The sequence below is a fragment of the Diabrotica undecimpunctata genome, chromosome 3, assembly GCF_040954645.1.
Source record: "Diabrotica undecimpunctata isolate CICGRU chromosome 3, icDiaUnde3, whole genome shotgun sequence".
In the NCBI taxonomy this organism is placed as follows: Eukaryota; Metazoa; Arthropoda; class Insecta; order Coleoptera; family Chrysomelidae; genus Diabrotica; species Diabrotica undecimpunctata.
In genome coordinates, this window is record NC_092805.1 from 36,923,962 (window position 1) to 36,944,928 (window position 20,967).

Consider the following 20,967-nt stretch of genomic DNA (forward strand, 5'->3'; position numbering starts at 1 on the left):
ATTTACAACGACACATAATTCAGTTCTTCAAACATTTTTCTTATTTGTCAAGTAAAGATTTACAATCTGTCCTGTTTGGACATTAATATTAATTAAATTTGATAATTCAAAATAACATAAGCCAAGATTACTTGTCAGTGCTGGTACCGTCGTAATTAAATTTAACAAAAATTAATATTTAAAAGATTTTCTTAAAACAATTTACTCATTAAATCCATCTGGTAAGTCTAAGGGTTTGTGTCTCTTAAGTCTTCTCACTTCCCTGCTGTTGTCCGGCATATTTACCACACTAGAATTTGGGTGAACTCCTAACCGCTTTAAATGCCTACTACTACACTTTTTTATTACTTCGCGCACAACACACACTGAAAGATCACGTGTATAACTTCGTAAGGGACGTAGTATGATGCATTAATAATCTGACTAAGGACCTTCGATTGGAACGTCTGCTGGATTTCAATATTTGATTTGCGTGTACACCCCATAGTTAAATGCTATAGATTCGGACGGGTTTAAATTACTTTATACAATAATATTTTATTTTCTAGTGATAGTTCAGATCTTTTAAGTAGCCAGTAAAGATGTGGTTTATCCAAGTAAGTCGTCTATCAAGATGAATGACGAGGTATTTTGCACTATCGGGTTGAGGTATATCTTGTTTATCTAAATATATAGGTGGGCATGTCTGACGTTTAATTGTAAAAGTTACATAGTTTGATTTACTTTTATTAACACTGATTCGCCATTTTCTCAGTCAAAACTGAATGGTATTTAAGTGGTCTTGTAAACTTCTAGATACTTCGAAGGGATTTTTGTGGGACGAAAGGATGACGGTGTCATCATCAAATGTTACTAAGGAACACTGATCCGAAGAAGACAGCTCAGCGATGTATAATAGGTACAAGAGAGGATCAAGCACACTACCTTGAGGTACGCCGAAATTTATAGGTCTCATTGCTGTTGAGACCTCTAAATTTATACCGTACCGTATTTCATTTGCCATCTGTTGACTGTTATGTAGGATTTGAATATCCTATAGTATTCAAATAATAGTTATTTAATTTTATACAACAAACCTGTAAGCCTATCATATCAAAAGCTTGTGCGAAGTCCAAGAAAACTGCAGAACAACAGCGCTTTTCCTCCAAAATCCTGGTTTATAATATTAATAACTCTGTGCACTTGATCAATTGCAGATTATTTTTGTCGAAAACTAAATTGATAGCCAGGAACTAAGTACTTTTCTTCTAGGAAAAACTTAATTTCTTTATTATTAATTTCTCAATAATTTTAGCAAGAATTGGTAATAAACTAATGGGTCTATATAAAGTTACGGATTCTGAAGGCTTGCCTATATTATGGATTGCAATAACTTGAGCAACTCTCCATTATGAAGAAAAATATCCATATCCTAATACCGCGTTCTAGATTTGTGTTAACATGAGGAGTGCATTTTGTGGTATTTGACACATGACAAATCTAGTTATCAATTCATTCAACCAGCTTTCTTTTTATTAGTATTGAGTATTGTGTTAATAATTTCGACAATTCCAAAAGGTTTAATAGCGAGAGACACCTGATATGGGCAGTATATCTGAATATTTTCCTCTTCTTCTGGTTGTCAAAGAAAAATGGAGTAAAGGTAATTTCCAGGTGTTAAAGGAATATATTTGCCTTTTCGTCATCAGTGCGTGCTTATTGTCCGTTATTCATTTTGGTAGGTGGTGTATGTTGTGGTGGTCGTAACAGTCTTCTGGCAGCCTTACAAAGACTGTAATCTGTGGTTTCTAATGATTATTTCTGGTGATCTAACTTTCTTAAGTATTTTGAATTTAATGCATTTTTGAGGTCACTTAGTCTTTTGCTGTTTTGTTAAATGCAACTGTATTGGTTGGTATTCGATTGTTTTGCCATGTCTTCCTAAGTTTTCTCATTTTTTCAGTTTTTTCTGTAAAGGATGTAACTCTTTGTTAGGTTTATTGTTAGGTTAGGTTATTGTATTGTATTATTGTTTAATAATGTTTCGCATTGTAATCACCACTAGCTAGAAACCTTGATCCAAGTGATTTAAAAAATTCAGAAAATTGATAAGTTTTTATTATGTGCTTGGGAGAGCAGTATAATAATGATATGGTGATTAGTTCACCCCAGTCTTCAATTACTATGTTTGTATCCTGCAGGTGGGTATCTACTTTATAGTTACCTGTAGTTAGTAATGTTTTCTACTGCTTTTCCACCATTTTTCAGTAACTTTTAGTTGCAATGTGCGTTACGGAAATAAGCATTATGCCAGTTTTATTTTCAATTAAAAAGGTTTTTAATTTTTTTATAGCTATTTTTTAAACTTCTCATGTTTACTTTTTTTTTGTACATTTAGGTATAAGCATTATTAAAGGAAAGCTTATGTTCTGTACTTTAAAATAGTCTATGGTAAAATATTCTAGGACTAACGGTAACCAAGATACGGTTCATCAAAGTGTGATGCTTTCAAAGGTTTATACTAAGTTTTACGGATATTTTTTAATTTCTATTTATAACTTCTAGTTCAGTCATCAGATATTGTACCTCTAAAAGTCATACGAACAAGCTGAATTTTGCTGAAAATGTCAATCACAAAAAAGATGCAAAAAAGTTGGCCACCCCCGGGCTTCTTCCTAAAACCCCCGATAGGATACTCTGATCAAAATGTATAGAATTTTTACCGTTGAGTTGATATAAATTTTATTTAAAAAATTGATTTCATGCGAGTAAAATTGAACTGTCAATCAAAATCTCTGGTCGCTATAAACGTTATTTCTGAGAGAACGGTTCATTCTACAGAAAAAGTGATAATAAACATTTTTGTTTATTCTTATTTATTTTGTTTTGTCCCCCTCCTCTAGGGGGGCTTATAAGGAACCAGTGTAGGAGTGGCAAACTTTTTGCATCTTTTTAAGGTCTCAAAATTGACATTTTCAGCAAAATTTAGCTTGCTCGTATGATTTTTAGAGGTTCATTGGCATTTGCAAAAATTTTATTTTGATATCAAAGAATCAATTTTAAATTAAAATACGGAATAGATATTTATAAGAATTTTTTATTCTTAGGTTTTGTTTTTAACAACTTAATAAAATAAACAAAAGTTTGTTAATAATAATTTTTCATTATTTTCCAGCACTTCCACCGGCGTTACCTCCTACGCTTCCACCTAAACCACCACCGAAACCTCCGCCCATTCCTGCGTCAAAGCCAGCACCTGCTCCTGCACTGCCTTTGCCTCCTCCACCAGGTGGACCTTGTTGCTTTTGACTTTGGACCATTGTTGTTCCCTAAAAGAAAATACATTAGAAGCAATGTATAAAATAAAGAAGTTTATCTATATTATCTTTTATACCTGCAAAATCACAAGATTGTGTAAGACAATCTAGAAAATTATTAATAAGGTTGCGAAGTTTTAAAAAAGGTATTTATGTTTAGGCCAATAAATTCATTGGAATAGAATTATTAAAAATACATGAATTTGCTTATTAATTATTTAAAGGTCTGAAAATTAGTATACATATACTTGAACCTCAGTGTACAACCGGTATAGTTTCCTACAAGAAGTAACATAAACATATATAATAATTTTTCATTTGAAAAAAATTTCTTTAATTTAGTATATTAACGGGATTGTATAATATTTTAAATACTGTTTGACCACATTAATAAAAACAATTTTATTATCCTTTTTAAAGTATTTCTATTAAATTATATTATATTGAATTATTTTTAAATCAGTATCATAATAAATCATTTCGTTGAGCTTCGTCTACGCTTATTTTCCCATTCGGACCAAATTTTTGCAGGTACGTAGGGGAAGTGCGGGAACAGTGTTACAAAGGGAACAGTGTTACATTTGCTTTCTGTTCTGTGAAAAGTAAAATTTTTAAGATCTAAGTGTATTAGTATATGGGTAAGTACGTTAGTAATTCATTAATTTAATATTATGGATGGAAAGTAAATATATTTCTATTGGATTTACACTTAAAACCATAACCTATGTTTCATTACTGCGCTAAAAATTTAGTTCTATGTGCATTGGCGTTCAAAAGTGAACAGTGTTACAGGGTACACTGTTACAAAAATTCTTGTAACACTGTACCCCTAGTAAAACAATTAATTATAAATTTCTTGATTACAAATTTATTTTAGTGAGAAAATGCCACGTAAAAGCAAAGGTGTAAGAACCCTCTTAAAAACCGATGAGAAGATTCTCAAAAAAGCTGTTCTTGATGTCCTTCAAAATAAAATGAGCATTAGAGGAGCAGCGAAAAAATACAAATTATGTCACATGACGTTAAAACGTTACATAAATAAATACAAAAATTCAGAAAATCCTCAATCAATAAAATTTGAACCAAATTACAAAATAAATCAAATTTTTTCCAAAGAGTTAGAAGATGAACTCGAATCATATTTAATAACAGCAAGTAAAATACATCATGGTTTGACCCGCAAAGATACCTTGGGACTAGCCTATCAATTGGCTGTAAGTAAATTGTTACAAAAATTTAAATTTGTCTACTTGGAATTTTTATGTGTCAGGTTCGCAATGGCCTAAATATCCCGAAAAACTGGGATACTAATAACTCAACGGAAATAGACTGGTTAGTGGGATTTCGTAAGAGGCATCCCATATTGTCTCTCCGCAAACCTGAAGCAACAAGCTTATCAAGAGCCACAAGCTTTAATCGGACTAATGTAAATGCTTTCTTCAAAAATTTAATCAAAGTATATGGAAAATTTGGAGATAGCATATCCCCCGATTTGATATATAATTTGGATGAAACTGCAATCACCACGGTACATAATCCACCGAATGTGCTGTCTGCTAAAGGACAAAAGTTGGTGAGGTAACATCAGGCGAGAGAGGAGTGCTGATTACCGCTTGTTGTATTATCAATGCTGTTGGAAACACTGTTCCACCATTTTTAGTTTTCCCAAGGGTACATTTCAAAAATCAAATGTTATTTGGTGCCCCTGCAGGCTCAAGTGGCAGTGCAACAAAGAGCGGTTGGATGAACGGGGAAATTTTTGTTGAGGTTCTGATTCATTTCCAAAGACATGTTAAGTGTTCAAAAGAAAACCCCGTGATACTAATTTTTGACAATCACGAATCGCATATCACAATTGGCTCTTTGGAATTTGCAAAACAAAGCGGGATAATTATGGTTACGTTGCCACCACATATAAGTGCGAAACTTCAACCTCTTGACAAAACTGTTTATAAAAGCTTAAAATCCAATTATAATTCTGCTTGCAACGACTAGATGATCTGCAACCCTGGAAAAGTCATTTCCATCTATGATGTTGCTGCTCTATTTGGTAAAGCATTTCCTAAAGAATTCTCTATCTCAAACATAGTCAATGGGTTTTCTTCGACAGGCATATGGCCTTTAAATCGAAATATATTTACAGACGATGACTTTTTGTCATCCAGTGTGACAGGCCGCTCTCTGGCTACAGCAACTTCATTGCAGACTTCAAACAGAGATCAACCTCAGCCTTCTACCTCGGCACAAGTTCCTTGTGACGTAGCATATGAGCATACATTACATGTAACAGATTCGAATCATGAGACTATAGTTTCAAAGTCTCTAACTAGTCCTTCCACTTCAACTCTTTCGCCTTCACCTCGCATTGTAATACCTTCATCTACCCCTCCTAGGAATATACAGCACCAACAAGAAGAAAGACCCTCTATGTCAAGTGTATTGGTCAAACAAACAACTTTAATTTCACCTGAACTCGTTAGACCCTTTCCAAAAGCCCCACCAAGGAAAACAAACATCACAGGAAGGAAAAAAGGAAAATCCATGGTGCTAACAGACACTCCCATTAAGGACGAATTAGTAAATGAATTATTGGAACGAAGTAGAAAGAAAGCGAAGGCTGTAAAGAAAAAAATCATTAAGGAGAAAAAAGATGCCGAGAGTTCTGAGGAATCAGAAGGCGAAGTTCCTTATGCTGAAAGTAATGCTAGTAACAATTTGGAAGGCGAAGAAATGGAAATGGATTATTCATCAGTTTCAGTTGGCGATTATGTGCTTGTTGCTGAAGGGGAGCCTAAAAGTAATATTTTTTCGGTGGGTTTAGTCGAGGAGGAACTGGGGGAAGAATATGTGATTGTCTACATAAAGAGAATTAAGCCTCTGTTTAAATTTGTAAAAACTGAACAATCCTACACTTTTCGTAAGGAATATATTATACACAAATTGCCACCACCAGTTGCTGCAGGTGGAACAAACCGGACATCTGAGATGCTGGTTTTTAATATCGATTTAACAAAATTTAAAAATTCACTTGAATAGGTTTTATCAAATTTACTTTTTCTCTATGTTGAATATCTTGATAATTTTGACATTTAGGCCTTATGTTCATAGTTTTAATTAACAATACATCTTTTCCTAATCATTTATGTATTTAATTTCTCCTTTCTCATGTTTTTTATGCCTTGTAACACTGTTCCATGTACATTGTAACACTGTACACTACCGCAGGGTACAGTGTTACAAATGACAAATTTTCAAAGTCATGCTATACTTTCATACCTTATTCTTGTAATGTTATAATACTTTATCAAAAAACAAAGTAAACTATATACTATCATATAATGATAAAAATAAACTTAAAATATTCATGTCCATCAACTTTGTGACGAATTAAAAAAGTTGTAACACTGTTCCCGCACTTCCCCTATGCATGGCAAAAATGCAGACGAAATATACAGCGTAACTTTTTTGATACGTTAGCAGGTGGCGTTAGAAGTAAACATAATAATTTATGGAATTGTTATTTTATTATTTTAGTATTAAGTATTTTGTTTAAAATATAAATAATAAATAGATAATAAAATTACTTTATTATTTTTTATACTATGTTATCAATTTTGAAAATATTATTTAGATTTTTACTGAAAACATACCTAGTAAGAAGCTTCGCGTTAGTTTCAATGGGATATAACAAAATATTTAAAAATACCCTACAGGATCGATATTATCAAGACTTTTATAAACAAGCTCAAAATTTTCATGGTTAAGCCTTTTTTGGAAGGTTAGTTTGGTTGAATCTGACGAATTTCAAACGATTTAATATTTATGGTTTTATTTGTAAAACAAATTTGTTTTATTTTCTAACAAAATAGTTTGTTAGAAAATAATCAATTTTGGTTTGCGTGGTTTTGCCGGTTTTGTCCGTAAAAATTTTAGTAGGTTCTAAGTTTTGATATGTTAAATTCAAACTTTCAATGATATCAGTTATTTATTATTATTATTTTTTTTCTAATAGTAAAGATTTTTCACTGGAAGTTTTCAAATATAATATATAATTGAATTGTTTATAGATAATAAAATAGACATTATACATATCAAAATCAATTAAATATACTATATATAATATTATATAATTTGTGTTTAAATAAACATAAAAAACATTTAGCTTTGAGGAAAAATAGACTTACCAAAATAAGGAAGATTGCACATATGAACACAAAGTATTTCATCTTGCTTGCGTTTGATATATTCTCATTCGAACTAACACCTTTTTATAGTAAATAAAACTTATTAAATTATTATTTATAACAATTATACCCAAAGTAGTACATATCCTGTTTACTATTTTTTAAATCTACCAATCTAATCATATATATCAATAATTGTTTAAAATTGCACATTACATGAAGTAATGCAAAAAAAAAACATTTTTATTATATTAAATTAGGTGTATTATGTGTAGAACAGTTATTTTATTAATTAAAAGGAGACGATAATTAACTAGAGCTAGAAATACAATATGTAAATTATATAATTATTGTCTGTATCCTCTTCAATTCCGACATTGCAGCTTGTGTTAGTTAATAATAATTTACTATTTTACGCAGTGCTTTAGGCCAAATAGTCCAAGAGATAGAGCCGAAATTTTGAACTGATCAGTAATATGACATTTCTCTATTGGGATATATTCATTGTAACTGGGTTAAGACTTTGCCTTACAGGCGGACGCCCCTCGTGGTACAGGGGGTGGCTATACAGGGATGAAGTTGTCATTTTTTTCGGAAAAATTAACGATCGATAATATAGCTGAAAATTTGCCCAGAGTAAGATCTTGGTATAACTAGACGAAATCCCAAAGGGCGGACGCGAGAGTTGATACATAAGGGGTGGCGGACAGGGGTGAAGTTGCAATTTTTTGGGAAAAATTAACGATAAGTAATATGTCCGCCATTTTCATGGCTCATTATTTAGCCCCTAAAAACTCTAAATCCAAAAGGGCGGACAGCTGGGTTGGTACAGAGAGCCATAAAACGGGGTCAAATGTACCACTTGCCTGCGCATTTTAGGTCTCGGTAACAATTTTCAAACTGATTTTATTATGATATTTTTATACCGATTGATTTGAAAATTTGTATGCTCACTTCTATTACTATTCTGAAAAGCGTTAAGTAGAGTTTTCCTCAAAATTTTCCAAAAAAATTTCCGTAAATGAAAATTTTCGTAACTTTTTGAGGTAAACTCTAATTTGTAGAATCCTTTCGATTTTCTGTAAGTTATACCATGATTTTTTTCCAAAAATTTTCAAACGATTTTTCCGATAAGAAAAAAAAAATTAGAAAAACTTTTCTAAAACATTTGATAAAACTCTACGTCATCGTCTGAATCTTTTATAGAATATTTTGTAGTTTTAAAATGATATTATGATAATGTTTTTTTTTAAACTAAAGTCATATTTACTTTACAAATCACATTTTTTTCTTAAATATAAATATTTTACGAATTAATTTTTAATTGAATAAATGTTTGATATTAGAATGAAAAACAAAAAAAAATATTTTCAATATAATAATCAATTGAAATTATCTGATGATTGATAAAAATTAATTATGAAACCGGTTAAGTAATTTTATTAAATGAAAGTAATTTTAAAATGTTAACTATTGAATATTTTCGGTATAACAAATAGTAATTTACCTTATTTTTTATTACAATAAAAAGGTTTTTAAATTTATATTGCATAAATAATGGTTGTTCAGATATAAGAAAAATTTGATTTATTATTCATTATTGGTATTCACTGAATCTTTTTCATCACAATTTATTTTAAAAATGCAATGACACAATCCAAACACGTGGATTGATCAGCCATATCGTTTTATTTTTGAGAGATGTATCTTTCATCGATGCTTGCTTTCACTTATATATACAATATAACGACATGGCCAGGTGGTCCAATGCCCAAAAAAGAATGAATAACAGTCAAAATTTAGCGCATGCGTCTAGAATTACTGATCTAAATGGAACGAGCATTATTTTGATTTTTACATCATTATTATTTTAATATTTTAAAATAATAATGATGCAAAATTAATGTCCAATCAGAATTTGTAAAGTTATAATTAACCAATGAAAAAAAAATTCAATCAATTTGAAAGTTAAAAAAAATATTGAAACTATCTACAAAGTAAATTTCAAAACTTAAAAATTGATAATTCCACTATTAAATTGATTTTTATTAATAATTATTTGTAAAATGTTAAAGGAATTCTACAAATTGAATTTTACCTATTGATAAGTAGAAATAATATATTTTGTATTTGATTATTAATGTAATAATAAATCAAATTTTTCTTATATCTGAACAACCATTATTTATGCAATATAAATTTAAAAACCTTTTTATTGTAATAAAAAATAAGTAAAATTACTATTTGTTATACCGAAAATATTCAATAGTTAACATTATAAAATTACTTTCATTTAATAAAATTACTTAACCGGTTTCATAATTAATTTTTATCAATAATCAGATAATTTCAATTGATTATTATATTGAAAATATTTTTTTTTGTTTTTCATTCTAATATCAAACATTTATTCAATTAAAAATTAATTCGTAAAATATTCATATTTAAGAAAAAAATGTGATTTGTAAAGTAAATATGAATTTAGTTTGAAAAAAAAAAACATTATCATAAAATCATTTTAAAACTACAAAATATTCTATAAAAGATTCAGACGATGACGTAGAATTTTATCAAATGTTTTAGAAAAGTTTTTCTAAATTTTTTTTCTTCGGAAAAATCGTTTGAAAATTTTTGGAAAAAAATCATGCTATAACTTACAGAAAATCAAAAGGATTCTACAAATTTTACGTAATTTTTTTTGGAAAATTTTGAGGAAAACTCTACTTGACGCTTTTCAGAATAGTAATAGGAGTGAGCATACAAATTTTCAAATCAATCGGTATAAAAATATCATAATAAAATCAGTTTGAAAATTGTTACCGAGACCTAAAATGCGCAGGCAAGTGGTACATTTGACCCCGTTTTATGGCCCTCTGTACCAACCCAGCTGTCCGCCCTTTTAGATTTAGAGTTTTTAGGGGCTAAATAATGAGCCATGAAAATGGCGGACATATTACTTATCGTTAATTTTTCCCCAAAAAATTGCAACTTCACCCCTGTCCGCCACCCCTTATGTATCCACTCTCGCGTCCGCCCTTTGGGATTTCGTCTAGTTATACCAAGATCTTACTCTGGGCAAATTTTCAGCCATATTATCGATCGTTAATTTTTCCGAAAAAAAATGACAACTTCATCCCTGTATAGCCACCCCCTGTACCACGAGGGGCGTCCGCCTGTAAGGCAAAGTCTTAACCCAGTTATAATGAATATATTCCAATAGACAAATGTCATATTACTGAGCAGTTCAAAATTTCGGCTCTATCTCTCCGACTAAAAATAAGACTATGATTGTGTCAACGAGGCTTTAGTTGATAACAACTAATTTTTTTGTACACAAATGTACACTCCAGTATTTTAAGAAGAATATTCTCTCAAATAATTTGTAGACATATGTGGATGCAAGGGCCAAAAACTAAATGCAATGAATAAAAACAGATTCAAATAATTATTTCAACCAACCACCTGGTGGCTGATGTCTTCTGCATATCCCAGATGCTGGTGTAGTTTCGAGTAGGAGACATTGTATTCCCTTAAAGTAAATTTTCCAACATCGACATTGTGTCGTTTCGCTTTACAATATTTAAAGCATTTAAAATGTAATTTACATATCGTCGGCATACTGCCAAAAGTGACCAAGTCATGTTTAGGTAGTTTCGAGAAAATGAAGGTCAAAGTTTTAGAAGTAACTGTGGTGACACGTGGTCGGGCTTATAGGATAGGTTAACTCTGGAGAGTGGAGGTTTTATCGGTGGTTTTATTTCCTCTTCCTTGCACCTGCCCGTCACGTCACTCTTAGAATGTTACCAACCTGAGTGCGTTCCGAATATTTACTTATTTACATACATCACAGTAACTATAAAATCGAACATGATAACTACACAGTTTTTAAAATTTTATGTTCGTGGACTTAGTCATCTAGAAGCAAATAGTGTAGTTGCTAATAATATAGCTCTTATCAAAAATTAATAAAAATGCAATAAATATGACTTGGTCACTTCTGATCTAAGATAAAATTAACCAATATGACTTTGACCTGACATAACTTTAGCAAAAGAAACGTAACTACCGATGTAAATAAAAATAAAATATTTTCTGTAATGTAGACTTTTATTAGTTACATACAATAATATTAATTAACATCCATATTGCTATCTGAATCTGACACTGTTGGTTCTGGAACTGTATCAAGCGCTGTATTATTCACAGGCAAAGACCTGTACCAATATAATATTCAGGCGGAATTATGTTACTTGTTACGAGTTTAAACAAACTTTTTTCTTCTTTTCCGTAATTGGTAATAACGATTTAGAAAATGGCTGAAGATACACACATACAGTTGCTGTTGGTTTCCTTTTCCAGCTACCCGAAGAACATGAAACTCAGTTTTTAAGGATCTGTATTTAAAGAAAATACATCCTGGATTGGCCTTTTCATGCCTCATGCATTTAATTTTTAGCCATTTAACTGTTTTGCCTTTTTCATCTTTGACTTTATTTTTAATCAAGGTGCTTGCAAGAGATTTTAAGTCTATGAAATCAGAAAATCTTAATTCGTGAACGTTATAGGAACTGTAACTTTTATTTTTATTACGTTTGGAGAGTGCAAGTCAAAAAACGTTTAACAGGTCATTGTGTGTAAAGATGCATACATTTTTCTTTACTCTTTCGATTTCACAATGCATCGTATCCACCTTCATGTTTGTGTGCCATTTCTCCAAAATATTATGTTGGACAATATCAAATTGCATGTGTTCTGTGTACAATACACAGAAAGAGGGCAGACATAAATTGATTGTGGTTCTATCCACTGCAGCTGTCAGAAAAAACACTAATTTCTTTTATAGCAATTGGAATACTTTTAATCCAGCACAGTAAAGCAGTTTCTACTTCACAACTTCCCCTTTGACCATTTAATTCTGTCTAAGAAAAGCAATAAGCTTTATTGAGTTTCTCAGCTTTTAGTCACATTGTAGGCACATATCTTCCTTGTATAATAGTAATACATTTGAGAGATCATCTTTGTAGATCAAATGTTGCACTTATAAAAGTGGTATCTGTATTTGCACTAACCTTGTCATTGTACTTAAGTTGATTTGCTTCATCATGCAGTGCAATATGAGCTGACTAATCTTCAGATGATATTAATTTTTTTGAGTTTCTCGCATACTTCACAAAGATCCTTTTTCCCGTGAAAGAAAGGTAAATTAAATTGTTTTCCAAATATATGACGGTAAATAATTTTGGAAACGTATTTTTTATTATTTTCTTTGCATTTATTGAAGTATAAGTCATCTTCTTCTTCTTCTTTCAGTACCCTGTCCGATTATCGAACGTTGGCGATCATATTGGCAATAATAACTTTGTTTACGGCGGTTCTAAATAAATTAGCGGTCTCTTGATACCATTCTCGGAGATTTCGGAGCCAGGATTTTCTTCTTTGGCCTAGGCCTCTCCTTCCGGCGATCTTACTCTGTATTATGGGTGTAGAAGATTATACCTCTCTGGATGTCTCTTTATATGACCGAAATATTGTAGAATAGCAGAGGCGATAGAATACATCCTTGCCTCACTTCACGTCGTATTTCCACTGCTTCCGTCGGGTTGTGTCCAATTAGTATGTTTGCACATTGATGCCAATACAAATTTTTGATAATACGTAGGTCTCGGTCATCAATTCCCAACTGTTACAAGACACCTATAAGTTTGTCATGGTTAACTTGGTCAAAGGCCTTTTCGAAGTCGATAAAGACATATATACCGATTGTTCGATATCCCTACATCTTTGAACCATGACCTGCAAACTGAAGAGTGCTTTTCTGGTTCCAAGGTTGTTTCTGAAACCAAATTGTGTTTCACTTAGTTGTACTTCTATTTTGTTGTAAATTCTCTAGTGCAGTATTTTTAGGAAAATTTTCAGTAGTGTTTGGCATTTATTTTTTTCCGTATCATTACAAATGTTGACAAGGGAACTCTGAAGGGTATCACCCTTTAGAGTTCCCAAAGCTTCATACACCTGGGCAGAGAACTAAATAGTCAACTAGACCACTCAAAAGAAATTAGAAGACGTATTGAAATAGCAAGATCTGGTTTCATGAATATGCGTAAAATGCTCTGTGACCCCAAGCTATTAGTCTCAATAAGATTGAGAACACTAAAGTGTTATGTGTGGTCTTTATTACTATATGGCTGTGAGACCTGGACATTAAAACAGTATGACGTCAACAAATTAAATTCATTTGAAATGTGGATGTAATGTAAATGTAAATGAATTAATTCATCAAGCCCAGAACAGAGAGAAATTTGCCATATTGATCGCCAACCTCAACAGAGAAGGCACTTAGGAGGAGGACAAATGTTGACAGTAGCCAGTCTGTTGGTATATGTCCTGTTTCGTATATTTTATTGAAGAGGCTTAGAAGAGAATGTTTACCCTTATAGTCGAGTTGCTTTTCTATTCTTTGATAGCTTTATAGCTCTTTCCATTTCAGCGAGTGTTATGTTTGGACCAGTCGATATATTTTCGTTTTGAATTTCGGTTCTATCGTCATCAAACAGCTCCTTAATATATTCTTTCCACCTCTCTAATCTGTCTTGTTCATTGACTATAATATTTCCTTTTTTTTTCCAGTAAACTACTTGCCGTTGATCTATATCTTCCAGTTATTTCTTTCACCTTTTTGTACATATTAAACGTGTCATTCTTTTTCTGTAGTTGTTCTATTTCAAGACATTTGTTGCTGTACCATTTTTCTTTTGCATCCCGGGTTTTTCTTCTGATTTCTTTATGGATTTTATTGTATTCTTCAGTATTTTTATTTTTCTGTTTTCGTCTGCTTTCCATTAGTCTCAATATTTTATCAGTCATCCATTGTTGTTTTTAACAATATTACGTCTTTCAACATAAATGTAAGCTTTATCTTCTTAAGAGTAACTTTTTTGTCTCACCCAAAGGTACGTTATTATGTATTTTTGTTGACGCCAGTAGTACATATCGGTTATCGATCCATTTGACAATGCATATTTTACCGTTCTGCCTAGCTCGTAAATTTATGCTCCCTCGTCTGACCTTTTTCATTTCAGCATCTGATTTTAAATCGGTTTGTCATTATTTTTCCTGTTGCAGAAATTCCTTTTTATGAAGAGTTTCTAAGAGTCAAACTACAGTAAAATACCTTGTAACGCTTAGACAAGGAAAGAGAGGGATCACGTAATCGAATGGACTTGACTGAAGCCAAACCGGCACCAGAAAGGTCGCCAGGTCATATTTCATTTATTCAGCAGATTGAGAATAATAAGTATATATATATATATATATATATATATATATATATATATATATATATATATATATCAATAAATAGATGTTTTTCAAAATGTATAATTGAACACTGACAACATAGTGATCACTTTTTGAACATGATTTTATCATTAGGTACGCATTTTTTAGTACATCAATATAGTGTTTCAGTCAATCAGTAAATTGAAGTTAAAAAATCAGTAGACCTGGTAACCCTGGGGGAGGTAGTAATGGGCAACGTAGAGGCACCAAAACATGGCGGTCTCATGGAAACTGGCTTCACTTTTCGAAGGTTTGTTAAATGAGAGTTACCTGTCCTCTCTATTTCCTTGTCTAAGTTGTAACGTTATAAATGCCACATGTTTGTTACTTTCCTTTAAATAATTATTTTACTTTAGAATTTATTTCGATTTTTATTTAATTATTGACTTTCTCTTTCATTTTAATATTTTTAGTCTAAAAATAGTTGGCGCCTAACTTTTCGATCAACTAAATATCCTATATAATCTTTATTTTTTAATTTTAATCTTTCAATTATTATATTCTATTTCCCGTATTCGACTCCAGTCTGTTCTGTGCCGTTGACATAGAACAGTATAAAATATCCCTAGGACTTTTCATAAAAAAATAATGTCAGCCAATTTTTTCGAACAGACACACAAAGACACTTAAAACTTGTTTTAAGATAAAAAATACCACAGAAAATATAGTTATTGAAAAAATACGAAAATATTGAAAAAAGTGCCTTAATTAGTAAATCAATTTTTTAAATCGCTTATTTTTATGACACATGTACAAAAAGGAACAAAGCGATGCCGTTATGGAGTATATAGAGTGATGCATGCTCTAAATCATTTAAAGACAATACATATTATTTAACAAATTTTGTCTTTATTTCTTTATAAACAATGTTTATTTAATAAATATTTTTTTATAAACCAGTACGTATGACATCATTGTCATTGTCAAATCTGTCTGTTCGAAAAACATGGTAGCTGATGAAAAGTAAATGATCTGCTCGAAGCTTAAGTTTATTTGTGAATTCTGTCATGTCACTTCAATTCAATAGAAAGGAAAATATTTTTTCTTAGAAAAGAAAAAGAAAAAGACATGTCTTAGTTCAGAATTCATTTATATATTTAAATCTTCTCTCGGGTGACTTCATTTCATATTTGTAGTTGATTATTTTTTACATATCGGTCTTTTTTATAATTCCATATACTTATTTGACTAACCCTAGAAAGAAACCCTAGAAGCTATTATATTGTATTCTTTTCTTTTTTTTCTCTCCAATTCTATTTTAGTTTACGTACTAGTGAAAATGTCTAAAGAACCATTTTCACATCTCTGAGTAACGTGGCCTCGTTCATTTTGTTTTCTTTAAAAACTCTTCATCGTTTAATGTGTAATAATTTTACATATGAGGAATATCTGTAGTTCCGTATTTATAAGGAACGAATTTGAATTAATATATATGCGATATTAATTAGTCTGTTCTTATGATTTTCGTTAGTCAATAATTTGTAGTTTTAAATCCCTTTGTAAAATCAGCTTATTTTCTCGACTTTTATCCATAAAATTTAATTGTCATCTTGGTAACTAAATTTTATATAGAGGAAACCGAGGCCTCAACAAAGTGACGACGTGGATGGGAAGCAGAGACCTCATGTTGGCGACCGAGAAGACTGAATCTATCATACTCAAGAGTCCTAGGGCAAATGCCATATAATTTTTGTCCTGGAAGTAGAGAATCTCACCTCTCAAAAAAGTAAAGTGGTTAAAAGTAGTCCTAGATACAAGGCTTTTAGTGAGCACGTTAAATACATCTTTTACAGGGCAGTGGAGAGGGCTGTGGTGCTGACAAGGATTATGCTTAACGTGGGAGGACCAACGACTTCCAAAAGGGGAATTTTAAAGAAGTGGTTCACTTTATACTCTACGTGGTATCGGTATGGCAACAAGTGCTTCTTATTCTTCTTCACGTGCGTGATGGAAAGGATAGCGAAAGTTGGACGAAAACTAAACAGACTGTGGACTGGTTGGCTCGAATAATCACTGTGTAATCGGTCGTGATAGAGTTTGAGAGAGAAAGAGAGAGAAAGAGAGAGAGATAGAGAGAGAGAGAGAGAGGGAAAAGGCGGGCCTCCTTACCCTAGTAAAAATTGAGAGCCTTATTAGACAATGATGTTGAAGATCTAATTTTCTTTATTTAGAATTACACTTGTAGTAGTGGTACGTACTTATTCTAGTGGCCTTGGTTTGTATGCCATAGAAAAGCGATTTAGTAAAACAATAACAATGTCATAATATGCTTTATTGTATATATAATAAACTGGAGATTAATCACAAAACAATTTTTTTTATTCTATTAGAAGTGATTATTTGCTTGGAGTACCTTCTGCAGTTCCGTTACTTGTTGCCTCCGATTGTTTGTTTTGGCCTGGAGGCATGTCTGGTGGACCTCTTCCAGGAACTTCCCCAGAACTTGGAGGTCCTCTTCCAGAAGCAGCTTCCTGGCTTTGAGCATCGTTTGAGCCCTAAAAATTATATAAAAACGTAAAACAATACATTTTGATAGCTAAATCTTTTCTTCAAATGTCAAAGGCAATTTTGGTCAAAAGTCTTTTTTTTATTGTAAGTGATGTGAAATCAAACATGATTAGTAAACAACGAAGAAGTTAAAAGAAGGAGGAATTGAGGAAGATAAGAATTGGTTTAGACAGTTTTCATACCACATACGAAGAAAGTGTAACTAAGATTATCGTCTTCTTCTTGCGATGCCTATCCATCTCGGATTAAACAAAATTCTTAGCCTATGGAGCCAGGAAACAGTTCGTCTTTCCAAGCCTCCTATACCAAACACTTTTTCTTCAATATCAATTGAATTAATGAATTAAACCGTATCTATTATTATTTCTCATAATATGACCAACGTACTTTAAGTTCCTTTATATTTATCATGATGATCACTTCACATTCTTTATTCATTTTGCGGAGAACTTCTTAATTCGATACTTGATCAACCCATGAGATCCGCAGTATCCATCAGGAGCACTAAATCTCGAAAGCATCCAGCATCTTATGCGTTCGACAGAGTCAAAGTTTCTATTCCATAAAGCAAAATCAGAATTATATAGCACTTAATTAGCCGATATTTTGTTGTTAAATTGCAATCAAAGTAAGATCATAAAACTTGCTTAAATCTCTCTCTAGCTCCCTCTCTCTCTAGCTCCATCCCTCCTTGTAGAGTATTGGGCGCTTATGCGTCTCTTGGCCAAAAGTGTAAGATTGCTGACAAGGTGAGCGCATATTCTTTCTTGTTTATTTTCTGTATAAACTGGGAACTCCTTCCATTCTCTTCTATTTCTTGCTCTGTTTTTAATTTCGCCCTACCTTAGTTCAATTTTTCTCGTTGTAGCTCTTTGTCTGGTCTTCCTCTCTTTCTTTTATCCTCTGGTTGGTATTCAAGTGATTGTCTGGTTATGCTGCTTTTATCTTTTCTCAAAGTATGGTCAATCCATTTCCATTTTTTTCCTTGACTGTAGTAGATATGCTAGTTTGTTTTCTTTTTTCCCATAGTTTTGTATTTGTTAATCTGTTGGGCCAATATCATTATCATCACTCTAGATTTAAAAGGTCCACAAGTTCCCCCTGAATTCGTACTTTACATTCAACTTTTTCAAGAGTTAGTTTTGTTAAATTTACCGACTGATTTGGTATTCCTAGCATTTTCATTGCTTTGAACATTTCTGTTGTATTTATAGAGTCGTAGGCTGCTTTGTAGTCTATAAATATGTGATGAGTCTTCTTCTTCGCGTGCCATATCAGAATTATCTGACGTTGGCGATTAACATTGCGAAGGCTTCTCGATCTTCTGCAATATGAAATAATTGTCCTACATTTGATATCTGTGTCCATTCACGAATGTTTTTTAACCAAGAAACTTGTTTTCTTCCTACACCTCTACGGCCCTCTATTTTGCCTTTAAGGATCAGTTGTAATATTTTATATTGACTTTCCCTTACTATATGTCCCAGATAAGACATTTTTCGATGTTTAACAGTCTTTAGCAGTTCTCTATCTTTGTTGACGCTCCTTAGTGCTTCTTTATTAGTTTTCCTTGCTGTCCAAGGTATCCTTAGCATTCGTCTATGAACCCACATTTTCAATGCTTCAGTTTTGTTCATGATCGATACTTTTAGCGTCCACACTTCTGCACTATACAAAAGTACGGACCAAACATAGCACTTAACCATTCTTTGTCTTAGATCTAAACTGAGATGACTATTGCAAAGAAATGACTTCGTTTTCATAAAAGTAGTTTTAGTCATTGCTATTCTACGTTTTATTTCTATGCCTGGATCTAGTTGGTCCGTTATTACAGTTCCCAAATATGTCATTTTGTGAACTTTCGGAAACAATCATTTACAAATATATAGTCTATTTGATTTCTTGAGGACTCAGGGTTATTGCCATCATCAAATGGGGCTTTCCAAGTATATAGTCGTCGCTTGGGTAGTTTATACCAGGTGTTTGCAATGATCATATCGTTTTCTTAACAAAATTCATACAATCTCTCTCCTCGATCTTTAGGTTGCCCAAGACCATAAGGACCTACAGTCTGACCTCGTCGAAGTTCCCCAATTTTTGCATTCAAGTCGCCTATAATATATAAAATTTCGTGTTGATTAAGTTTCTGTAAGATGTCTTGGACCTGATTATAGAACTTCTCGACTTCATCGTCATATTTTCTATCTGAAGTCGGGCATAGATTTGAAGTATGTTAGTTTTAAATGATTGAGTATTTATTTGGAGTAATATTATTCTATCCGAGACTGGTACGACATTGGTCACATATTTATTCAGTTCTGATGTTACTAATATACCCTATTAATAATATACACTATTTTTATGATGAGGGTCTTCTGTGCTGTTACCGGAATACTATAATACACTTCCGTCCTTTTTACATGGTCCCGACTCTGGCCATCTCATTTTCCTGATTCCCAGTAGGTCTATTTTCATTCTTTTCATTTCTTGAATTGCGTTGTCAAGTTTCCCAGCCGCAAATAGACTTCTAACATTCCATGTGCACATTCTAAAATTAGATTTCTTTATTTCTAGGATTTCTTTACGAGGTTTTCGCATGTTTACGACCTGAGAGGCCTCGTGGTATAAATATGTTTCTCCTCTTCTGCCGAATCTTGGCCTCCGCTTTCCATGATTAGTAACGGTTTGCAGTTGCAGTGTCGCCGATTTCTCAACCCCAGGACAAAGGAATGCCCTACCACTGACCAACTGATTCGCCCTAAGCGGTTGGTCAGTAAGTGGGGGATTGCTTATACCGGCGTATATGATGAGTATCAATGTCATATTCCAGCGAAATTCCTCTGTGGTTAGAGCATTCAAATATATTTTATTTTTTGTGTATGGTGCAAAGTATTTCAATATTCCAATCTTTCTTCTTCTTTAGGTACCGTCTCCTCTAAGGAGATTGGTAATCATCACAGCTATTTTCACTTTTGAGATTGCAGCTCTGAACAAGTCGACGGAGCTGCAATTATACCACTTTCTCAGATTGTTGAGCCAGGAGATGCGTCTTCTTCCAATACTTCGTTTTCCCTGTATATTTCTCTGCATTATGGTCTATAGCAACATATATTTATCCCCTCTTATAACGTGGCCGAGATATTGTAATCCAATATTCCAATCTATTCCAATCATTGGGGAGGAATTTCTGTATCTATTTTTATTTTATAAGCTGATGTAATGCTATTATGGTATCATGGCCACCTTCTTTATATAGTTCAGCTGGGAGATAATCTATTCCAGGTGATTTGTATCTGGCTAGCTTTTTAACCTGATTTAGCTAGCTTTAATCTGATTCGAAGAAAAATCAGGGAAGCCAAAGAGTTATGGATGCGAGAAAAATGTGAGGAATTAGAAGAATTGCAACGAAAACATGACGAATTTAACACACATTAGAAAATAAAAGAAGTTACAGTACACAAAAGAAATACACCCATAACATTAACGAATAATGAAGGTCATGCACTATCCCTAGAAGACGAAGTAATGGAGGAATGGGAAAACTACATTAAAGCATTATTTAGGGATGATCGAGGATCACTACCTAACTTAAGTGCAAATACAGGACCATCAATCTTAAACGCTGAAGTGGAAAAAGCCAT

At 32.4% G+C, this 20,967-nt stretch overlaps 1 protein-coding gene and 1 long non-coding RNA gene across 2 annotated transcripts in view; both read right to left on the reverse strand.

The window, feature by feature from the left end:
• Positions 1-3,058: 3,058 nt before the first annotated feature.
• On the reverse strand, positions 3,059-7,616 carry LOC140435555 (uncharacterized). The gene is made up of 2 exons (XR_011950171.1): positions 7,481-7,616; positions 3,059-3,308 (listed from the first exon to the last, which is right to left on the reverse strand). It is a non-coding gene; the product is annotated as an uncharacterized lncRNA (long non-coding RNA).
• Positions 7,617-17,074: 9,458 nt separating this feature from the next.
• Positions 17,075-20,967, reverse strand: part of LOC140435556 (uncharacterized) — a 31,220-nt gene continuing 27,327 nt past the window's right edge. Inside the window, exon 3 of the mRNA XM_072524305.1 lies at positions 17,075-17,313. Coding sequence (XP_072380406.1) covers positions 17,155-17,313 — 159 coding nt within the window. The 3' untranslated portion in view covers positions 17,075-17,154. The remainder of the gene's footprint in view (positions 17,314-20,967) is intronic.